The sequence below is a fragment of the Salminus brasiliensis genome, chromosome 10, assembly GCF_030463535.1.
Source record: "Salminus brasiliensis chromosome 10, fSalBra1.hap2, whole genome shotgun sequence".
In the NCBI taxonomy this organism is placed as follows: domain Eukaryota; kingdom Metazoa; phylum Chordata; class Actinopteri; order Characiformes; family Bryconidae; genus Salminus; species Salminus brasiliensis.
Genome location: NC_132887.1, coordinates 17,899,358 through 17,921,775, shown reverse-complemented (window position 1 = coordinate 17,921,775; position 22,418 = coordinate 17,899,358). Strand labels below are relative to the sequence as shown.

At 40.2% G+C, this 22,418-nt stretch overlaps 4 protein-coding genes across 7 annotated transcripts in view; 2 read left to right on the top strand and 2 right to left on the bottom strand.

The window, feature by feature from the left end:
• Positions 1–218: 218 nt before the first annotated feature.
• Positions 219–4,203, bottom strand: amy2al1 (amylase alpha 2A-like 1). Its single transcript, XM_072690443.1, has 10 exons — positions 4,036–4,203; positions 3,133–3,279; positions 2,482–2,679; positions 2,147–2,377; positions 1,929–2,062; positions 1,315–1,437; positions 1,110–1,209; positions 751–872; positions 542–667; positions 219–426 (listed from the first exon to the last, which is right to left on the bottom strand). Exons 1-10 carry the CDS (start codon positions 4,201–4,203, stop codon positions 237–239), a joined length of 1,539 nt encoding a protein of 512 aa, XP_072546544.1. The 3' UTR covers positions 219–236.
• Positions 4,204–5,349: 1,146 nt separating this feature from the next.
• On the top strand, positions 5,350–12,200 carry ahsa1b (AHA1, activator of heat shock protein ATPase homolog 1b). Its single transcript, XM_072689557.1, has 9 exons — positions 5,350–5,559; positions 6,528–6,718; positions 6,903–6,985; positions 8,044–8,161; positions 9,391–9,479; positions 9,581–9,706; positions 9,852–9,953; positions 10,093–10,144; positions 10,846–12,200. The coding sequence occupies exons 1-9, from the start codon at positions 5,480–5,482 to the stop codon at positions 11,016–11,018; spliced, it is 1,014 nt and encodes a 337-aa protein (XP_072545658.1). The 5' UTR covers positions 5,350–5,479; the 3' UTR covers positions 11,019–12,200.
• Positions 12,097–14,875, bottom strand: LOC140564267 (dr1-associated corepressor). Of its 3 annotated transcripts, XM_072689560.1 has the most exons (6): positions 14,761–14,875; positions 14,609–14,681; positions 14,402–14,495; positions 14,162–14,278; positions 13,380–13,482; positions 12,097–13,161 (listed from the first exon to the last, which is right to left on the bottom strand). In XM_072689560.1, the coding sequence occupies exons 1-6, from the start codon at positions 14,800–14,802 to the stop codon at positions 13,120–13,122; spliced, it is 471 nt and encodes a 156-aa protein (XP_072545661.1). In that variant the 5' UTR covers positions 14,803–14,875; the 3' UTR covers positions 12,097–13,119. The 3 variants fall into 3 exon arrangements, with proteins under 3 accessions (XP_072545661.1, XP_072545659.1, XP_072545660.1); XM_072689558.1 differs by having other exon boundaries at positions 12,097–13,482; XM_072689559.1 differs by having other exon boundaries at positions 12,097–13,482; positions 14,402–14,489.
• A 3,798-nt stretch (positions 14,876–18,673) lies between these two features.
• The window catches only part of jmjd1ca (jumonji domain containing 1Ca), a 64,479-nt gene continuing 60,734 nt past the window's right edge, over positions 18,674–22,418 (top strand). Inside the window, exon 1 of one of the 2 annotated variants that reach the window (XM_072689564.1) lies at positions 18,674–19,098. In XM_072689564.1, the coding sequence (XP_072545665.1) occupies positions 18,943–19,098 (156 nt within the window). In that variant the 5' untranslated portion in view covers positions 18,674–18,942. The remainder of the gene's footprint in view (positions 19,099–22,418) is intronic. The other variant, XM_072689563.1, reaches the window with a different exon arrangement.

The window sequence follows — 22,418 nt, the reverse complement described above, 5'->3', positions numbered from 1 at the left end:
GTGAAACACCCATATGGGAATAAACACATCCAGTTCATTATTATTATTATTATATACAAAACTCTGCTCATCAGAGTGTTATTTATAGTTATCATCAAACCTCAACACAAGGGGTCTGCTTGTTGCATTGTGATTATGATGAAGTCAATAATTTTTTTATTTCTGGAATGTCATGTGTGCTCCTGAGGACAGTAAAGGTGGAAATGTCTTAGTCTTTATTAGTTGTTGGCATAAATTTACAGTTTAGAGTCAAGATGAATGGCAAGTAATGGATCTTCATCCTTATTGCTGATGAAGAAGTAAGCTCGTCCATCTCTGTCCACATGTAGCTGCTTTCCCGTGCACCCACCACTGAGTTTATCCCCAGAGATAATGTCACAATAGGTGCCATTAGGCAGGCCAGTGTTCAGGGTCTCACTCAGGTTCCTAGTAATGCAAAAACAATAAGTTATAAAAAGCCCAGCAATCTATTAAGTACTGTAAAATGCAATAATATGATTATACTTGTTCAGGACTCAAGTACAAATTTAGTTTAACATGCCAGTCATCGTTGTTGATGACAATGAACCCCCGACTGCCACGGCCAAAAGCAATCTGATTATTACTGTTGTCCCACCAGTTGGAGAAAGGCTGTCCATGGACAACATTACGAAATGTCACCATATTCCTGCACAAGGAGAGCAGCATGATTTTAGAGTGTGTTAGAGTGCAGAATGCCAAAACAAAGTGTTATTCCAAAATGTCCAAAACCTGATCTGGCGCCATCTGTGTTCACACACCCAGCCGTCCCCACACGTGGTGTCTGGATTGATGGGCACAGCCTTGGTGGATCCATTGCCATGGCTTGGTGGGCCCATCCAGTCATTCTGGTCCTAGAACAGAGGGTTATCAATGTGTTCAACTCTATTATATACTATTATAGATATATAAAACTAACAGTATATATAATATCTTGGTGGTAGTTTGTCCATATTCTTATGCTTACCTAAATGATGCAAACACATAACAGACATTCCTTCAAAATAAAAGCATACCAAAAAAATACAGGCAAAGTCACCCCCATGCAGTGCACTGTATTTTTTGTGTGGATATCTATTAAGCATGCTTACCTTTCCATTCTCAAAACGCCGGTCCCAGCGGTAGCTGGACATCACTCTGGTCACACCATAAGGATGAGCCAGCATTAGGCCCATAGCCATCTTATAAAGCCTACGGAGAATACCCAGCAGCCCAATACGACAAAGCAAGAGTTATGTGCTCTAAAATGTACGTCTGGAGAAAATGATCGATTATGTTAATAGCAGAGTAATATACCTGGCATCCCAGAATGTGAGGACTGAAGCTCCTCCAGCTCCATGGCCCCTTTGGTTGTCATGGTTGTCTACAAACACCACAGCTTTATCAGAGGGCATGAAAGCCCAGCCTTCTCCCCAATTCCTGAAAGCAAACAGAAATGACCTCTCTGCTCTATAATATTGAGGATGAGGCAGGCTGCAAGTGCAGGGTGTCTCTAATTGGACTAATCCAATATTCACAGTGTTTAGAACAGGCAGGCATGTACAATAAATGCAAAGTCATAATAGCAAGAGACATAAAACAAGGCAATGGTCAAAACGCAATGGTCAAGACATACTTAATAGTGCAGATTTGTGAGTTAGTACACAATATATTAACATACAAATCTGTATCATTCTCACAGGAAGTGATGAAGCATTGCTATCCCAACATACACCATTTTCTCCAGAGTAGCTTCTCCCTTTCTGTTTCACACTGCATTGTGGGATAATAGTGTCCACTGCAACCATTCTCAAAAAACTAGTTCCAAGTTTGCATCATGGATTTTTGAGTATACTCGACTGTGACACTTTTATCTATACTACATGCTACACACTCAAAAACTACAAGGGTCATATAATGAAGGTCTATACTTTAGATAGCACAGCTTCTCGTTGTTCCATCTGCGCACAACAGTGCCCAGTTTGCCGCTGTATTTGAACTCCGTCACTCTTCCAAGGCCAATGTACTCATTTGCTTGGATTGGCTCCCCACCCAGATCAATAACCTAAAAGAAAGTAAATTATTTGAACGCAAAATATATTTTAGCATCAGCCATTGAGACGACTATGCTTAATGCCATAAAGGGTACCTCTTGGTAAATGAAGGGCTTGGAACCAGATGAGAACCACCTGGTGCTGAGGTTATTCAGTCTATCATAAATGGCACTAAGGTCACCAGGCCACATGTGCTTGCAAGCATCTACTCTGAATCCAGCCACACCCAGGTCAATCAGCTTGTTCATGTATTCAGCCACTTTTGCCCTCACATGATCCTTTTCCATGGCAAGGTCTAGAAGACTCACCAGCCGACAGTCTCTTACCTGTTAAGAAAGAAGACACAAGACAACATCAATCAGAGTTTAGGAACCCAGGTGAGGACAAAAGCTACTCTTTGAAATGGTGGTTACTTACTCAGATATCCTACCTGAGAAATATCCTTATAGTTCTCAATTTCACCGCTGGCTGTTTTACATTTACCATCATTAAAGTCCCAGGATGTGAAGGGAACAGAGGGAAAATCCTTCTTGATGGCATTGAAGTAAGTGCCACAGCTGGAGTGATTACCTTCTCCACCACCTGCTCCACACATATGATTAATGACAGCATCCACGTAGATGTTCACCTAACAGCACACAAGCCAATACTTTTTATTAGAAAACAAGGACTAGGAAATAATTTCATATTAGAACACTGACAAGAACCAAGACTTATCTAACACATCACATATGATGCCTAAAACTGAGAAGTCTTAAGGGGTCTACATAAGGCTACTACTGCAATTGTATGAGGGGTAATGTCTGCCCGGCCCTTTTTATTCCATGCATTCTTCATTATTGAGACACTAAAATATTTCTAGCAACATGTAGATTAGATTTAACATTTAACTGAGAGGTGATGGAAAATGTCACAAGGCAATAAGACTGCAACTCTACTAAACTATACTGAACATGAAGCAGCAAAGTTTTCAACAATGTTTTTATTACTTCGGCTAATTGTTTTGCATTATAAAACATTACATTTAAATATGGTAATTGTTGGTTTACAGTTAATACATGATGACATTAGGTGACTTTACCCCAACATTGTTGCAGCGAGTGATCATATCCTTCAACTCCTCCTCGGTTCCTGATCTGGAGCAAAGGTTGTAGCTTATTGGTTGATATCTCTGCCACCATGGATGCCAAGGATTGGTTAGCACTATGCTCTCACTGGGAGGGGAGATCTACAAGAGGATCAAACTAGGCATTAGCATACCTTCTATCTACAAGTCATTTAATACAATACTTAAGGACAATTTAAGCATTAGTACTTTTCTTTCACTTAAGGCTTTTTCTAAACATTTAGGCCTTAATGAGGCCCTGCGTGACATCCTGCAAAGGTGCATGGTGACGTGAACCTTTAATGTGCATAATTTGTCCTCAAGGGCCATGTTATTATACCTTTAAGGTTACATTTCTGTTGTATCTTAAGAACAAAAATGCATTAGCACCACAGCCACAGCCACTGGCAATTGGCTAAGACTATTGGCAACGATCCTTGAGGAACTTTTGGAGGTTCTTCAATTTGAAACTGTGGAAGCACCTATTAAGGTGCTTTAAGGAACCTTAAAGCACCTTAAGAGGTTCCTCAACAGTTTAAAACTGAGAAACCTCCAAAAGCTCCTCAAGGACCTTATACTTTTAACAGCGTAGATATACAAACAGCCAATGGCCAGCGGCTATTCATCTCCTAGAAAGTGTCTAATAAATTAAATAAATTAACTAATGAAAAGAACCAAACGTTCTTTAAGGATCTTATACTTCTAACAGTGTACACACAAACACAGTGCACCAAAAGAAGGGACAGAGACAGAAAAAGTGATTAATGTTCGACACTGTCTAAAAAGCTCCCTTTTTTAAAGGGGGAATTTAACTTTTACTTTTAAAAGAAGATTTTAAATGTAACTTGAGCAAACCTAATCAATATATAGCATACTAACCTGAACTCCTCCAAAGCCTTTTGGTGCCAGGTACCTTTCACACTCAGTAGCAATATCTTCCCAGCGCCACTCGAACAGATGAACAATGGAGGTTCTTCCATGTTTCATGTGAGGATCATGCTGACCAAGGATCAATCCAAACAGTCCTGCCAAGACAAGGAGCTTCATTTTTCTTCTAATTAAAAAAGAACAGGAAAGCTTTCTGAGCCCCAGTGTTTGTGCTGCCCAGCAATACCGCCCAAGGGCTGACAGTAAATGATGAAAAATAAATAAATTCTTATCTTCAGTTCAAAGTGCAACACAGACTTTTAGTTTTTATTTATTTTCCAGGTCCAGGGAATTACGAGAAACATAAAGCATGGCCTGCACATATTTGCACAGTGTCTTAACTAGATTTATTAATTTATTTTTAAAGAGAGATCTATAATGATCTATCTTTAATGATATTAACAGATGGTTATGCCACATCCAGAATCTCCTCTTGATCTTGGATATATACAGTATACAGGGCATTCTGCACTTATATACACAATACCGAAAAATTACATCATTCTTGAAGACATCAGCAATGTGCCAGCTTTATAAAAAAAATGGTCTAGAATTAGAAAACACACTGTGAGCAAGCTTTATCATGCCTTACTATTTCTAAAATAAACATTAAAATATCCTGATATTTTAATTATTTTTAAATAACAACCAGGGTAATTATGTAAGTAAATTAAATATATAGATTATTATTAGTAGTAGTAGTAGTCATAGTAGTAGTAGTTAGTTGTAGTAGTAGTAAATAACTTTTCATAAATAAGATACACTTCAAAGTTATTCAAAACATGAAATAATAAAACATACAATTCTAAAACAGTAAAACATCAAACTGTGTTTGAGGTTAAAGGTATATCACTTCTACGGAACTTGTTACTAAATTTTTAATATTCATTTAATTAAACAATTTTTATTTTTACATTTGGGCACATACTGATTCCTTTTCAGAATTGCACAATATTTTTTTTTATTTAGAAATGAAACAGAAACACTTAAAATGTTGTTCTAACATGAACATAAACCGTTATATTTTACATATATGTGAAATGTTACGTGTAAAAAATGTATTAGTAAAGTTTACATTTCACCATGTGATATTTAGAGGGAAAATGTCATCTTAATAACTAAGTTTATTTTTGTTAATAAAAATATAAATGTCTGATGTTTAAATTGGTTTTTAACCCAAAACGAATTCGGACCACTAGTCCAGCCGCTCTGGAGCATCGACGGAGGTTTTTGACGGTGACACACGAGTCAGTTTCCAGTAATTTCCACGGGCAGTAAACGCGGAGGCGCGTGAACAGACGAGACACTTCCAGAAGTCGCGTGAGAGTAGCTTACACTGCGCTCCGCTTCGCGCGCCGCTACCGAGACCCGCACGTTATCGGCCTCCTGGTCAGACATGGCAAAGTGGGGAGAAGGAGACCCTCGATGGATCGTGGAAGAACGAGCGGACGCTACGAATGTCAACAACTGGCACTGGTGAGATAAAGAGACGGAGCCGGTGTATAGCCTCCCTGTGTTAGCCATCTTGAAGCGAGCGTGCGTGGTGGAGAACCAGTCGGAACACCATCAGCTCTAACGGATATTTAAAAACAGTCACATAACGCCCGTCAGCGACTCCGGTGTTCCGCTCAGCACAGCGAGACATATTGGTGGGGTGTTTGTTGAAGTCTCGGTATTTTGGAGTTTTCCAGGTCGCTTCGTTGTTGAGTTGCTAGCTAGCTAGCTAGCCCTGTTAGCGGCATTATTCATGCCATGGACCCTCTTGGTTGCTACACATCCTCAAGTCGCTGTAGACCGAGTCAGGAAATAAATCTAAGCCCTGATGACTAGACTGGGTGTGATCCCTGATTTCCAGCACACTGCAGGACAGATGGAGACTGTAGCAACATTGAGAACAAGGTTTTGCCTGTAGTAAAGGCAACGATGCTCGGAACCAAGGCTGGTCTCCTTGTTTCTGTCCCTGGTTGCGGACATGAACCAACTTTCTAGTAAATTCAGTAATATTTTATTCTACGCTACAGTTTAGCTACTCACTTACTGGGACACATGGCGTCTCGGCATGTACAGTAGCTTGCGTCTGCACGGCATATTTGAATAAACCCCACAGGAGGGCGATGTGTGTGTTACACGAACTGTGTTGTGTGTGGATCCATTTAGCTACGTACCGCAAAGCAAGGTGTTGGCGATGAAAGATGGAGTCACTGCCAATTTATCTTTCACATAAGCTTTGTTTTGATTGACAGACGTTTCTGCCGCATTATCCACAACTGGACAGATGTTGTTCTCCCATTAATTGTTGTAGTGCTGTTGCACATTGTTTCAGTGTTTATTATTCTGTACTGCTTTAAAAGGCTCTACACTCCTATGCTGTCAAGACGAGGTAGTCAGTGAGCTCTTGCAAGAACTGGTTTGGTAACCCTAAGCATTGTCGCTTTCTTGGGCAGGACGGAGAGGGACGCCACAAACTGGTCTTCAGAGAAGTTAAAAGAGCTGCTGGTGGGATTGAATGTAGAGAGTGAGGAAGGCAAGTGTGAGGTCACGGAGGTGACAAAGGTGGAAGGTGAGGCTTCCATTAACAACCGCAAAGGGAAGCTCATCTTTTTCTACGAGTGGAACCTGAAGGCCAAATGGAAAGGTGAGAGACAAGCCATCAGTTGGTCAAAGATGTCATTTGTAGCAGAATATAGAAAACAGCCGGTGATGCACGTTTATTCATTTTGAATGGTTTTTGTTAATAATGTGATTAATGATTATGATGAGTATATGTTAAATGCATATACTGTCCCATTGTTTTAAAACGCTCTTTGTTTTTTCTGCAGGGACGTCAAAATCGGGAATAAAATATAAAGGAAATATTGAAGTTCCAAACCTTTCAGATGAAAACGATATGGAGGATCTTGATGTAAGTTAATGTTGTTTTTTTAGATGCACTCATGTATCTAACATAAGGCTGCAGCAACAACAACGTACTGTTGGCAGTAACACATTCGTTTTCCTCAGACTTTTTACCCACACTAGAGTTTTCATTAAGTTAAGCTGCTCTTCAGTTTGGAGATTTTTTAAGAGTTCCTGTGTTTACCTGCGTAATGTCAGGTTTGATTGTAATGTTCCTGACCACACAAACTACCTCATTTAGCTTTGCTTTACCATCAGCGCTAAAACAGGCAGAGTTATGGTAGAATCAGATGACCTCCGTCAAAGGTCGTGCTTTCATGAGCAGTGCAGGCCTGTTACTAAGTACTTGATAAGGCAGACAGATGGACCAACAAATCTAGTATAGATTTACATTTATTTTCTTTATTTTGTTTTGTTTTTAGAATTTCTAGAAAAAGTAACATTTATCTGGTGTGACTTTTGGTGTGTAGAATTTTCATTTTCCGATGTTTTGCCAAGAAGTGGTGTAAATATTTGAATATCCTACATGTATAGTGGAGCATAGTGATGACCAAATTCTGCTCTAAAGTAATTCAACTGTATGAGATCACATTGTAGTGGTGTGGTTATGTTTAAACAAGAGCCATAGTCTACAATAAGTTTGTATGATATGATAATAGTAATAATTCTTTAGAGATTTTTTTCACAAAAAGAAAAAAAAAAAGTGACGGAAGATGTGTTTTGATGCCATACTGGGCTAAGTAGAATACACTGTGTGTATCAGGTTAGTGGAAAAGTATTAACTCTGAGTTTGAGCCAGATATTGTTAAACACTGATAGACTGCCAATGTTTTCTGTCAAAATGCACAACAAAATCCATATGCAGTGCACATGACGGGCCTGAACCTTTTTGTGATGTTTTTTTTTTTTTTTTTTTTTTTGCGTAGGACAGTTGCATTGCTCGAGCATAAAATGTTTTTTAAAACAATGTACAGGAATTATTTGCTTTATATTTTCCATGTATTTTCCAATGCACTGATCTCAAGTTGTTTATTCACTGTGGCTTTTGTTTCTGGGGGAGCACAGATTGGTGTGAGCCTTTGTAAAGATGAGCCTGACACGCCACTGTTTGACCTGATGAAGAAAGAAGGCGCAGATAAAGTCCGTGTGGCACTTGACAGTTATGTGGGTCTTCTCAAAACAGGTAAGATGTATTCTCATAAATAAACATTAGTAGGGCTGTCAAAAAAATGTGAATTTCAAATTGAAAAATGCACTTTCAGATGTAAAAAAATAAATAAATAAATAATAATAATAGTAATAATAATAAGCATATTGAAGTTTAGTTACTCCTGTAGATTCTCCTGCATGATTCAAACGGGCAGAAGAGCATGCCACTCTTGCCTGTAAACTATACTGCTCTATCAGTAGGATTACCTTTAACGGTAAAAAGGAGAAATGAGGAAAATGAGAAATCTCTGCTGCTCCCTATGGTCTAGAGAGTTTTTCATCACAAGCATACGCTCCAAAATATGGGCTTGTAGCACGGTAGGCTAAAAATCATGTTCATACATGTGTTGCTAGTTTAGCTGTTTGGCTAAGCGACAACACAAACAGCAGCAAAAAGAAATGCAACCTCAGTGTTTTCCCCAATTTAGTTTTCGTGTTTGTCATTCACTTACTTACTCAGTCACTGTTTCACTGACAGTGTTTGTTTGTTTTTTTACACATATTGCAGTTATGTTCTTGGAAATATATTTTTATATCTTAAATTTAAATATTTTACGTTCAAAGGTAAGTTTGTAAAAATATAAAAATCCCAGCATAAAGTAGGCCCAATGTAAATGGCAGCACACCAATACGATGGGAGTATCTCTCTAAATCCTAACTATATTCATTACAGGCAAAACCAGCAAACTGATCTTGATGTCAAAGGGACACATGCAAGGCTTGGTATCAAGCTAATGAACTGGCTCCCATAAGAAGAGGGGAAAAATCTTTTAAGAGTGAATGTATCTTGGTTTATTATTGTTTTACGGTTAGTCATGGCATCAGATGGTTAGAACACAGCACACTGCTCTAGAGACTTTTTGTGGAGATGCATTTTGGTTTGTGCCTGTACGTATTGTCATTCTACAAAAAAATGAAAATATCATATAGAAACTGTTATTTATATATATATATATATATATATATATATATATATATATAGAACTGTTCAGACAGTGCAAATGGTATATATTTAAATTATTAACTATTCAGTGTTTACCTCAGGGCTTTTACCAGGACTGGGGTGTTTTACCATAATTAACCCAAAAAGAGAGTTTGATTTTTAGGTTACGTCTCTCTTTTTGCAAGAGGGAATCTGTCAGTTAGCCTTATAGCTGTATAGATATGTACATGTCTTGACCTTTCAGTTGTGTTGTGTTACAGAGTTCACACAGGGTATGATCTTGCCTACAGCCAATGGTGTAACCAAACAGCAGACATCTCAGGCTAAAGTCAAAATGGACAAAACTCAGGTAGTTACATTTGCTAGCATGTTGGACCTTTTAAATCAAGAATCAAATAACATGTTTGTTTACATAGTAGTAGACAGTAATTGTGTAAATTTTATATTCAGATTGGTTCCAGCAGCACAGCTGCTCCCATTTCCACTGGGGTAAAGATTCCTACCTGCAAGTTCTCGCTAAGGGATACATTCCTCACCTCACCAGAGGACCTCTACAGAGTCTTCCTCAACCAGGAGGTCAGTCTGGTCCCATCCTATAACACATGGGAAGAGTTCTTTGTTGCTGTTGTCTATTCATTTTTGGCTCAGAAATATCTTTCCTTTGATGTTGCTGTAGTGAATCCTCAAAAGCAGTCATTTTTGTGTGTTTTTCGATGTAAAGATGGTGCAGGCGTTTACACACACTGCTGCGGTGGTTGAGCCGGAAAAAGGAGGCAAGTTCCGCCTTTTGGGTGGAAATGTATTTGGAGAGTTCCAGGAGCTGGTGAGATGTCTCCGTGTTTTGCTTTAGAAATGCAGGCCCAGTACCTGGGTAGCAGAATATGTGAATATGCGCATTGCCTCAGCAAAACTAAAAATGTACAGAATAAAGAGGCTGATGTCTTTGTAATTTCTTTTTACAGGTTCCTGAGGAGAAGATAGTTATGAAATGGAGATACAACACATGGCCAAGTGGTAAGAGACTAAACATGTAAAATACAGTCATATCAGAATATTGTGGCCATCTACCTAATAGTGGGATTAACCACCCTTGGCTTGGATGGAGCTAGCGAGACGTCGTGGCATAGACTGCTTTAGGTGACAGAAGGTGTTCATTATGGTGGTTAACTGGTCCACTGTGGCATGTCGATTGCTCTGTTCCACTCACCGGAGTTGTTGTTCCCCCTCCAGCATCAATAGCACCACTTCGCTCCCGGTCTGGGTGACTATGCTGCACTACACCAATAAGAGTCCTTAGGCAAGACTCCTAACATTACATTGGCCCACCTCTGTAATACGAGTAACCTTGTAAGTCGCTCTGGATAAGAGCGTCAGCTAAATGCCATAAATGTAATGTAAATGACTGCTCTAGAACATGCAACTACCCTTTACCTGGCTATTATCACACCCTTTTGGACATCAGTCAAATCACGTCCTGTGGCTCTGAGGATCGTTTTGCACTCTGATAGAACTGACTGCTGTGCTCACTTATTTACATGTGCAGCAAACCTTGTCACGTGGTATGTGACACGTCCCAGGCAGAGTTAATTCCAAACTGGGGGTGGTCGTAATATTCTGATATAACTATGTGTAGTGTTTAACAGCATAAATGAGTTCTTATTTGAGTGGCCTCTTACCTTTTCTTTCCTGATGTTTCTCTCTTTGTGGGCATGTAGAGCACTATGCGACAGTGACCCTGACTTTTACAGACAAAGGAAACGAAACAGAGCTGAAAGTGGAGTGTCGGGCTGTGCCTGAGAGCGAGGAGGACCGCACACGAGAGGGTTGGCAGCGGTACTATTGTCAGGCCATCAAACAGACGTTTGGATACGGCGCACGACTCTGCTGAGCTCCAGATGTATCCGTTGCTACTTTTTTTTTTGTTTGTTTTCCTCTTGTCCACATGTACAAATGAGAGCAGTGGAATGTGACTCTACTGAATAAGAGACTTAGCATTGCTCCTTCCTCTACATATTCCATTCTGCTTTGGATTTTTGAGGCTTAAAAAAATCCAAACATCACAAAAGAAAACGAAAGGAGAATAGGAATTACAGGGAGGGTTGTGTTATCTGCATATGTGTGTAATAAATTAAAGTTTTTTTTATTGTAGCATGGTAACTTATCCGTTTGGCGCTCTACCCTGGCTTGCAGAGGTATAGCGTTAAATGGGGCCTTTTTTCCTACATTTCTTTCTTCCAAAGATTATGGCTTTTTCTCCCCTCTTAGTGATCTATGACTAAGACCTAAGGATGTCATGGGGGATTGAGAAAAGAAGAATAAACAGAAACTGATAACTAAATGAATCAGTTTCTTGCTGATCGGTATGAGATGACTACATTTTTAGCAGAAGCTGGCTTATTTCTGTTTGTTTGTCATCATATCATATGGAATTTTCATAACCGTTATGATTTACAGCTACCTTTATTCCTTAAAAGGAAATCAAGCTTGAAATGGCCTATGTCCTTTGTATTAAATAGGCAAGTGGTTTCACTGTTTGTCTGGAGGACCCTGTATCCTCCACAGTTTTGGGTATTCTTCTGTCCCCAGATCATCTGATCCACCTCAGGAAGGGCTTAATTCTTAGCTGATGAGCTGGCTCAGGTGTGTTGTGGCAGGATATACCTGAAACGCAGTAGGTCCTCACACCTGGTGTTGACATGCTCTGGAATAGACCATGTTGAAATTTGTGTCAAAAGGCACAAGTGGGCATTCCTTCATATGACTGCTTTTATATTCACCTGAGGCTTCAAGTACTGTATTCATTCCCTCAATAGGTTTTTGTCTTATTTTTATTCTCCCATGAATGAATGGCTCTCAGGATGACACTCAAATGAAACGTCTTGCTGCATTCATTAATACAGAAAAAAACGTACTCATTTCATGATGTTAAAAAATATTTCTTGGTGCAAAAGAAGACATGCTGTAGGTTTATAGAAATTGGATTTTATTTATTTTACATCGGCACCACAATTTGTAAACACGTGAAACTGCGCCATCCACTTTCTTAAAATAAAATTGCCCTTGTATCATCTTCAAGACAGCTGATGCACTTATTTGGTTTGTCCACTGTTTAATGTGTTTTACTGTATATACACTGTATTTGTGATGTAGTCATGTTGGTTATAATTTGGTAATAAGAGCAGGAACTGCAAGTTTTCATTAAACATTCAGAGAACTGGACATTTTAAAACATGTTACAGGACATGTGAAGCTATAAAATACATCTGCCATATGCATGGAGTCTGTAGATTACATCATTATTAATGCAGAAGGTAACAGAAGTGAGCTGTACTACACTCTGACAGTGCCAGTCATATTTGCAGTATGCACCTAACCCACAGCTTAAAAATGGCGTTTGACTCACTTAAGAACCGTTAACCAACACAACAGTTATGAATCCAACAGAAAAAATGAAAAAAATCACCCTGGTAGAATAAACAAAGTCATTTTTCAATATATAGGGGTGTAAAACGTAGTAAATACATAAACATCAAGTAATCATGTGTACTTTCACAAGAATGCACTGCTATGTTACTAAATACTTTTTTTGTTTTAATATCTATTAATTCTAAACAATTTTAGGCCTTTTGTGGCTTTCATTTAGTTTTTTTTCACATTTTAATTGCATTTCCACGTCAAAAACATTACCAAAAAATGTACAAATTAAAATGGTTTCTCTGGGAAATATTAAAAAAAAAATGTTGGGTCTTCATAAATATTGCTGCACTTTTCTGTCAGGTGAATAGTAGGAGCTACACACTGCTACAAGAATCAAGGATAAAATCATCAGTATATCACAAACACATGATATATGAAGATCACCTCTCATTTATAACTTTTTTGCAAGTTTGTATGTTGCACAACAAATGATTGGTAGGAGGATCCTTCATTTCACATACAGAGGACTGGAGTTAATGAATGGATGAGACTCACTATTCCAGCAGCCAAAATCAAGGCGAAGGGGTCTCCAAGCAGATGACGAGTTCGGACTCCTGATAAAAAAAAGACAAAACACAATATCATTTGCTAAATAAGACAAATGGACCATTTCATCCACAGAGACACAGGTTTCCATTAGAGAGCACCCAGTGGCAGCGTAATCAGAACCAGTCTCACCCTGTGTCTGGAAAACTAGACTATGACAGCTAACATCACATGGAATGTGAGGAACAGATTTCTTCGTAATCAACGTTATCAAGGGGTTTCCTACACTAGATGAGTCACTGTGGATTGCTGGCTCAGTGTTTGCCCTCCTGTGCACGTCCTCCCTCTCAGGTGACATGGGTTTGATAGACTTGTTATGCCACTTCCTTCTGCAATGAAAATATTCGAGAGTTTTAACGTGAAATGCACAGCAAACAGACAGTTACAAAAATTTCAGGGAGAGGTGGTGGGGAGGGGGGGGGGTTATTCTAATGCAACTGACAGAGGCCCTAAAATTGTAAGTATTTTAGCAGAATTGTTAGGAGTTGTTGGGCCCTGTGTTGCATATTGGGGCGCCACTGGGTGTGTTATGTTGTTTATCAACCAATGTTGAAAAAAAAAATCAGAACAGACTCAATATGGTCTTGGTGGACTCGCTCTGGTTCTTTGGGTGATGTCACTGAAGAACCTTTAAAAGGTTTAAAGAACTGGATAAAAGGTTCCTCTTTGGCATCGCTCATGGTTCCCCTCCATTTATTTAATTTGGAGGTCATTCTCAAGCAACTAACAAAGTCCCAGCTTGATACAACGGAATAGGAACCTCACATCACTTTCCACAAGTGCGCTTCAAAAAACGGTTCACCAACACATCAAAACCAACTCAGGTGATTAGTAAACAATTAAAATTAGTACATGATACACCGCTTTTAGAATGATTGTGTTTGTATAAAGTCTATGTCTATTGTCTATAATCCTGCATTAGATGAATATCTTTATTTTCGGAGAGCGTGATGGTGTAAAAAGTATGTACATGCTATGCATGTGGCTGGACCACACAGTGCTCTGTACCTGTGCCCTGGACACTTGCCCTTGGCTTTAACCTCTTTAGGTGTGGGTGCGCCACCGGCCTGTTCTGCAAGGTCCTTCAGAAAGTCGAACAACTTCTCAGACTCAATACACTGCTTCCTACAGAAAACATTCATTCAAGAGAGCATGGACAACATATAAGGTGGTGTAGACTAAGCACATTATGCGCAAACCATGCATACATGCATGCATTGCTGGATAAATGGACTTTTTAACACTCACATGTGGTTGACAGACATGACTCTGCTGTTCTTTGACTGGGTGATTAAGCTGGTCTTGGTGAGGAAGGAGATCAAGAACATTTCCAAAGCTTTAGCTTAGGGTTAAAGTAATGGAACACAACTGAGCACACTTTAGCATTGGGGGTGCATCTCTTCGGTAGGCACTGGAATAACATTACTTAGATATAATAACGCTTTTAAAGGATACAAATGATGACTGGAACGGCCGTGGCCATTCTTCCAACCTCTGTATCTTTCTGCATGATTTTCTTGATGCGACCCTGGTTGAATTGAGGAAGGTTAGGCTACAAACAAAGGTCGCAAAAACTTCGAAATTGCGTTAAAAAAAATGTTACTCACAGGGGGAAAGCGTACGTTGTATTTGCGTTTCTGTCCAGGCATTTTGATCCTCTAAATGCCCGTTTTCGGGTTACATTTTGGGTAGTTTGACAGCTCGGCGTTTGGTGTTCCATTTGTTTACCTTTCTCAGGAAGTGCAGACCCTGAAATGAAGAAAGCTGAGAAGTTGAGGAGATCTTAGAAAGGTGACGCCCCGAATGACGTCAGATGAGTCACAAGGTGGGAACACTTTTTTATAAATTTATTTTAAATATATATTGTTCATTTTACATTCGCAATATAGAGAATACAAAGCGAATGACTATTCAGTTTGCGCATGCGTGCAGGATCCAGACACCCGTTAGTTACAGCAGTAATCTTCAGTAATCTACATCTTCAGTGGTCAACGTGATGCTGTGATATCCACTGAGAATTGTAGCTGTAGTACTGGCGTTTTGGCGTTTTTCAAAGGCAGTGTCGTATTTTTCCCATTTAACAAATGTGCAATTTTATTAGGCATATGCAGCTGTATGGAAAAGTTTGCACTCTTAGTCAAATTGCATTTTGTTGATTTTGTGAGTTGAAATAAGTACACAGCAGGACTTGTCATTCATTAGAATTGCTCTGTCATAAAATAATACTTAATAAAAAAGATAATCCACTATTGTGAGAGAGTGAAAGAGTTTTTTGGGCAATTCCTTTAGAAACAATCAAACGTATATGATATAAATATATACATATTGTAAGCAGTTGGTGGTCTTTCAGGGTTGAACATTTTAAATGCAGAATGTTTTTTGGCTGATTCCTCAAAATAAACACATAGAAAAGGCTATCATGTCTCATTACACGTGCATTTGTTTACAAGCGGACCTAGACCGCCCTAACATGGAGGACTCGTGGACGCATCGCCGCACCTGAGAGGAACAGCCAGTCCATATGTACACTATATGTCCAGATGTTTCTGGACACCCCTTCTAATGACTGAACGCAGCTTATTTAAGCTGCACCTATTGCTGACTTGGATTTGCAAATGCACACACACACACACACACACACACACACAGCTTGTCTAATCCATATAGAGACGCATTGCCAAAAGAATAGGACTCTCGTACGCAGATAAACATGAGCCTAATGCCAGTGGAACCGTGTTCTCTGGAATGATGGTGCTCCATCCAACACTTTTGGAGAGAGTTTGGGAGTCGACCATTCAACACCCTGACCTCACTAACCTTCTTGTCACTGAATGCAAATCATTGCAAGTAACGTTTCACAGCAATGCTCCAAAATCTAGTAGAAGGCCTTCCCTGGAGAGTAGAGACAGTTACTCCAACAAAAGCAGGATAAAGTCAGGTAATACTCCTGATTTCGCAGGAATCAATAATTGAGCAGGTGTCCCAATACTTTTGTCCGTGTGGTGTATATCTGTGCCTATATGTTCAAGTCGTCTCTAGCGTAGGTGTGTATTAGTTTTTCAGAGCACCACTAGATGGCACAATAACTGCAGCGTTCAATTAATCAGGCGGGAATTACACTGTAATGACGCAATTGCCAGAGGAGCAGACAGCACTGCGACATCTAGAGGAAAGAGGCTGAAAGACACGGGCTTGATAATTGGTGTATCACTATCAGAAGACAATGACGTATAAAACGTGTGCTTGGAAATTAAGGCTGTAGTTAATTTCAAAGCGAAAACATTTTTTATCTTTATTTTTAAAAAATAAAGATATAGAATATAAAGATGTAGATTTGTTCTCCCTCATGACTCTTGCAAATGTATATAGGCTTTAAAGGCAGTTAACTATTTGTGGCCGCTGTAGGATGTCACAGAAATGAATGGGCAGATCTGCGTTACGGATCCTAAGTTCTGGCCTTGGTGCTTAAGTAGTGATTAAAGGGGCTAATCAGTGCTGAGGGAGCCCTGTAGGAGCGCCAGAATAGATACTGGTAACCCCCCTAGGGGATATTTTACTCACAGCAGACTAATACTGAGACGTGTGGCGAAGGTTTCATTTAGTAGCTGTGTGTGTGTATGTGTGTGTGTGTGTGTGTGTGTGTGTGTGTGTGTGAGTGAGAGAAAGCAGTTAGAGCTCTGAGTCAGTGAGTCTCACGTTTTCAACGAGCAGTGGCGTGGCAATGACTGTGCAAGTAGTTGCTGGATGACTTTGTTGGGCTGTTTTTTTTTTTTTTTCTTGGCACATCTGCAAGTAGCATGAACGAGATGACATGGTGATTACATTACCAGGAGTGGCCATCAAGTGGATTAAGACTTTCTGGTTTTGCAGTAACACTCATGCAGTAACATTTAACTCATACATATTCAGCATGATTGTAACAGTAATAGTTTCTTATTCTGACTGAATATGCAACTATTTTTGCTCAGTACTTGCCCTGAGAACTATACTTCTTATTTAGTCCTATTTCTGTCATTTGTGCCATGCCAATATTAGGAATTTAGGTCTGAATAGTTTTGTTCTTTTTTTATCTAGGGGAAACATGCTTTTGCAGGTATCCTGCCCTGTGGTAAACAATCATGCCCCCAACCCCACACCAAAAAATTAACAAATAATAAAAAAAAAAAATAAAAAAAAAATACTGGATCACTTGTTGAATTATTATGAGGTTGATTAAGGAGTTGAAATATGAATATTGCTATAGCCAACTAACACTCCTACGCCCTATAAGCTACTACCACTAAAGCAGCCTGGTTTGGTGGTTTGAGTAGGGTATTTTTGGTGAGGTTACCTGTAGCATCATTCACAGCTGCACTCTTTAGAGAATTTACTGGCATTCAGAAAAAAACATTGATGCCCTCTATTACATATGAGGTTTGGAGTGTTTCTGTTTACCACAGCATGCAGTAGAAGGGGGTTTTGGAAATGTCATTCATTTTTCTCTGCCCAGACCCAGAGACCTAGAACCAGAGAACCAGTAAACCGGTTATGCATCTTAATGCATTTCACTGCAGATATAGCAGCTGATACAAATGCTTGTGAAATATTTGGGTTATGTATGTTGAGCATTCGAGGTTATAAAATGAGGAAGTGTAATTTATAAAAATGGATAAATATGTTTCTTAGGTCAACTCACATTGATCCTCTGTGGCCTAAACACAGTGGTTAGAGTATTTAAACATGTATTACCCCCAAATCATGGGGGTCGTGATAAATTGGGACGTGAACAATTGCTTTTGTATTTGCACTGCAAAAACACTTCAGACAGAACATGTGTGTGTCTGTTTTCATCCCACCACCCTCCGGCCCGACATTAAATGTGTAAATGAAGTTTCATTACAGCTATCATCTGATCTAATTAGTCTCTTTATTACTCTCTGCATTCTGCATGTATCAGTGCACCTGCAAGGACTGCAAGGAGCTGATACAAATAACTTGCCTTAAAATAATTAACATTAACCTGTTGGCACCGTGCTATGTAATAGGCAATGTGAGGCTACTTCAAACCCAGTCTCGGTCAGTAAGGAGTTAATAGTGCAAACGCTAATCTAGCCATGATTCAGTCCCGCGAACCGAGCTGGTTTACAGTTTTAAAAGCACCATTTAAAGCATCGGTGTTTAGTTGACACCCGTGTTGGTCGACAAGGACAAACCCGCGATGCCTAAATGTATAAATGTACTTTAGACGAGGGACTATTTTATCTCGTGTAGATAGTAATGGAGTAAAATGAGTCTCCCGTTGCGAGTGAACTCTGTCTGGCGGATGGACAAAGTCCTGCCCGCTGCGGTCTGTCCTGCGTGCTTCAGCGCGGGCGGATGAATACAGCATGTGTGACTGAGAGTGTGTGGTGACTGTATGTGTGTGTGTGTGTGTGTATACACATAGCCTACTGAGAGATTGTGTGACTGTGCGTGTGTGTGTGTGTGTATGTGTGTGTGTTTTCACTGAGTGAGTGAGTAAGTAAGAGAGAGAGGGTGAGTGAGTGAGAGGGAGCCATAATGACTGTTACTACTCCCAGTGTAAATCAGAGCGATTTCCCCACCTTCGCACAAGGACCCAGGCAGGGAATTTAACACCCCCCTCAGCTTTTCTGACACATAAGAAGTATTCTGCGCTGTAACCTAATTAGTCTGTTTTATTTTTAATATAAATTATTATTTAATTAAAGAAATATGATTATACGGTAGAACGCGCTTCTCTGGAAGTTTCTCTCCCGCGGCTCTCTCGCCGCACTTTTCGCGGGGCTTAAATGGCGATGGAAGCGCGACCGGAGCTCGTGGGCAGGCGCTTCGTGTGCGCGAGCGGCTCGGAGTCGCTGGAGCTCGGCGGGATCTCGCGCTGGAACTGGAGAGCCGGGGTCATCCGCGGCGTGAGCACGCGCGACACGGACAGCCCGAGGCTAGCGGTAAGACCCTGAGAGGACGAGGAGGGGATTCATTCAGTTCTGGCAGAAAGTTCGCATGGCGTGGTCTTGTTATTTATGGCTATTGCATCTGACTGAACTTGTGCTGTTACTGTGTTTGTGTGGCAGAGTAACTCTCTCTCTCTCTGTGTTTCTCTCTCTCTCACACACACACACACACACTACACAAAAGTTGGATTTAGCATTGTAGCAGAAAATTCACGAGCCGTAATTGATGCGTTAGTGTAGTAAACGGGGTCTATTGCCGAGGACTGGAGGTGTTACTATGATTGTGGAAAAGGAACAACTGTTTGACTGTCTGCATGTCTCCGTGCGCGTGCTTATGTGTGTGCTTCTGCTTGCTTGCTTGCTTGCTTGCTTGTGTGTGTGTGTGTGTGTGTGTGTGTGTGTGTAGGTGGCCATGGCTCAGCGGGACTACTCTGTACTAATCAGCTGTTTTGAGGCAGTTGACTGCACTGCTGCCGTAGCGCGTAATGACTGTACGTTTAAGCAGTGGGTTCAGCTCGACTATCGACAGAATGTGTTTATGGACTGGTCGGTTTTATTAACTCATTAACTGAGCTGAATCATCATGAGCAATAATCACCCTAAGAGTATAGATTACTGTAAGGCAGCAGGAATACTGTAAACGTTTAGGCTGGGTTCATATATCTGCGCGCCCGTGTATGTGTGTGTGTGTGTGTGCGTGTGAGAGTGAGAGTGAGAGAGAGTGAGTGAGTGTAAATGTCCTCTCTATCTGCTGAAGGTATCAAAACTGTGCTGAATGGAGTGAGGTAGACTGGAGTGGTGGTGGCTGAGATGAGGCACAGGACAGTGTTATTTGCAGGATGTGCCATTGTTTTAATAAACAAGGTGTGTGTGTGTGTGGGGGGGTGGGGGTGGGGGGTGGTGGGGTGCAGAGTGTACCTGTATGGACAGCATATTAATCACCTATCTGTAAAACAACAACAACAAAAAAAACCCCTCCACACTCTTGTCTTACCCTCTTTGCTCTTTACTGATTTACCCTCTAATGAAGATTATTAATGTACCTAGAAAAAAGAGTATGGTCTGTGTGCGTGTATGTGTGTGTGTTACTATACACATTCACTTGTGAATTCTGCACAGCAGGTCCTTGTGTTTTGTGTTATCTTGCATAATATGACACTGTCAGTGCATGCCAAAGTAAATTAGCATACTGTTGAAAGAAAAGTGGTGAAGTTCTTCTTTATCACCCTTCACTCAATATGACTCCATTAGACTCCATGACACCATTAGTACTGATAATAATGGGTGCCAGTTTAGGTGATGGGTAATGTTGCCAGTTTTGCATTATATTGATTTCATTTGTATATATTTCATATGCCTAGAAAAATCCAGTACCTGTGTGTGCGTTCATTTGGAGTATGTGTGGTGTGTATTCATTGTCACTGGGGGGATTTTTATTTCTCTCAGGCGTGTTATCCTGGCTGCACTCTTGTTAGTAAATGTTGATACGGTCATGGGAAACACGCTCAGGCGAGCTGTGCAAATACATGACGCTTTCCATTCAGTCTCAAACACTGTCTGTGTGTGTGTGTATGTGAGTGTGTGAGTGTGGTTAAAGGAATGCATGTTTGTGAAACTGTACTCACACATGAAATTGTGGGTGTGTGTGTTCATATTTGTGTGTGCGTGTAAGGTATGATTATGTTTGCTCTTGTTTGTCTTTGGGGAATCAGGTCTCTCACCATTGGCTAGCTGCCGTCCCCGTGGCAACAACGGCTTAGCCGTGCAACTGACAGCTTTCCCTGGGTTACAACCACCTGCCGCGCTGAAGAGCATGCTGAGAACCCACACATACACATATACACACACACACCCACACAAACAAACAAGCACACCCACCCACACATGCATTCACATACCTTGTAATGCTTCTCATCTCCATCCTGACCTGTTGTTTCAGTGTGCAGTTCGCTGCTCTCATAAAGGTTTCCATAGCACCTCCAGCCGTCAACTTCAATACACATCACCCTGACAGCTTTGTGTGTGCATGTGTGCAGTAGTGTTGCAATGCTGCACTGCTTACCTGCTCAGCTCATACCTCATTAGTGTCATGTCAATAGAAGTACACATTGTCACTGTGGTAGGAGAGTTCTCAGAAACAGTCCTTGTATGGGAAAATCTAAAGATCAATCTTGACGTATCATTGATGATAGAATATAAGATTTTTTTGATTGTTTAAGTTGGTCTGACGTCTAGTCATTTTTGCACATTTGTTTTTTCCCCCCTACTGTATGTATATGATTTTGCAGATGTTTATTTATAATCCGACAGTAGCCCTCAGGTGTAACACCTTAAAGGACCTACCAGGTCCTGGCTTCCTTTTTTAAGTCCTATAGCTTATGAATAATAGCTTATGAATAACTCAGTTTGCATTGTTTTACGTGTTATTACTGAACAGTGAACCTCAGTATGTACTAAGCCTGGGATATTTAAGGGTTAATAAAGGTTTTTTTTTTTCTTTCTTTTAATGATCCTTCTGTAATTTGGCATGAAAGCTTCACCTAGTGTAAAGGGCATTCCTGCTGCCAATCAGAATTTTCTTCTGTTTTGCGCATAATAAACATGGTATCCAGCGCCTGACCATTAACCTTAGTGCATCTTGTGAGGTTTGTAAGACCTTTGTTTGGTACAGAGTACCCATGCTTAGCAAAAACAGGCTTTATTAACTTTATTCATTCAACATCTCCTGACAACATTATACCTGCATATATTAGAAACACATCACCATATTAAATGTCCTTACTATTTGCCAGCACTGGAGCAGGTGGTGAAATGAAGAGTTGAGAGGTTGTCTTGATACACAGAATTCACAAGCCACACACATTCCTTTGAACAGACTGAAGACAGGTGTGTAGGTTATCTGTATTGTATAAAGATAGTCTTCATTGATCATGTTTGTATTCGTGGAGAGTGAAGAGGGAGGTGTGTTTTCCCATAGTAAAAGGGGGTGGGGATAAGGTTACAGCAGTAGAGCATGTCCAGGGATGAGACACAAGTGATGGCACACTGGGGCCATATCATCTGTTATGTTATCCTCATTTGAAAGTACAGTCATTTGTTGTGTTGCCTAACTTACACAATGACATGATTGTGTGTGTGTGTGTGTGTGTGTGTGTGTGTGTGTGTGTCTTGTCAGCTTGCTCTGATAGTCTTCTGATTTTGTTCTGCACAGCATTAAGTAAAGCCAGATGTCTTTGTTTGGACTCGACTCCACCTCATTTCTCTCTCTCTTTCTCTCTCTTTCTCTCTCCCTGTCTCTATATCTATCTCTCTTC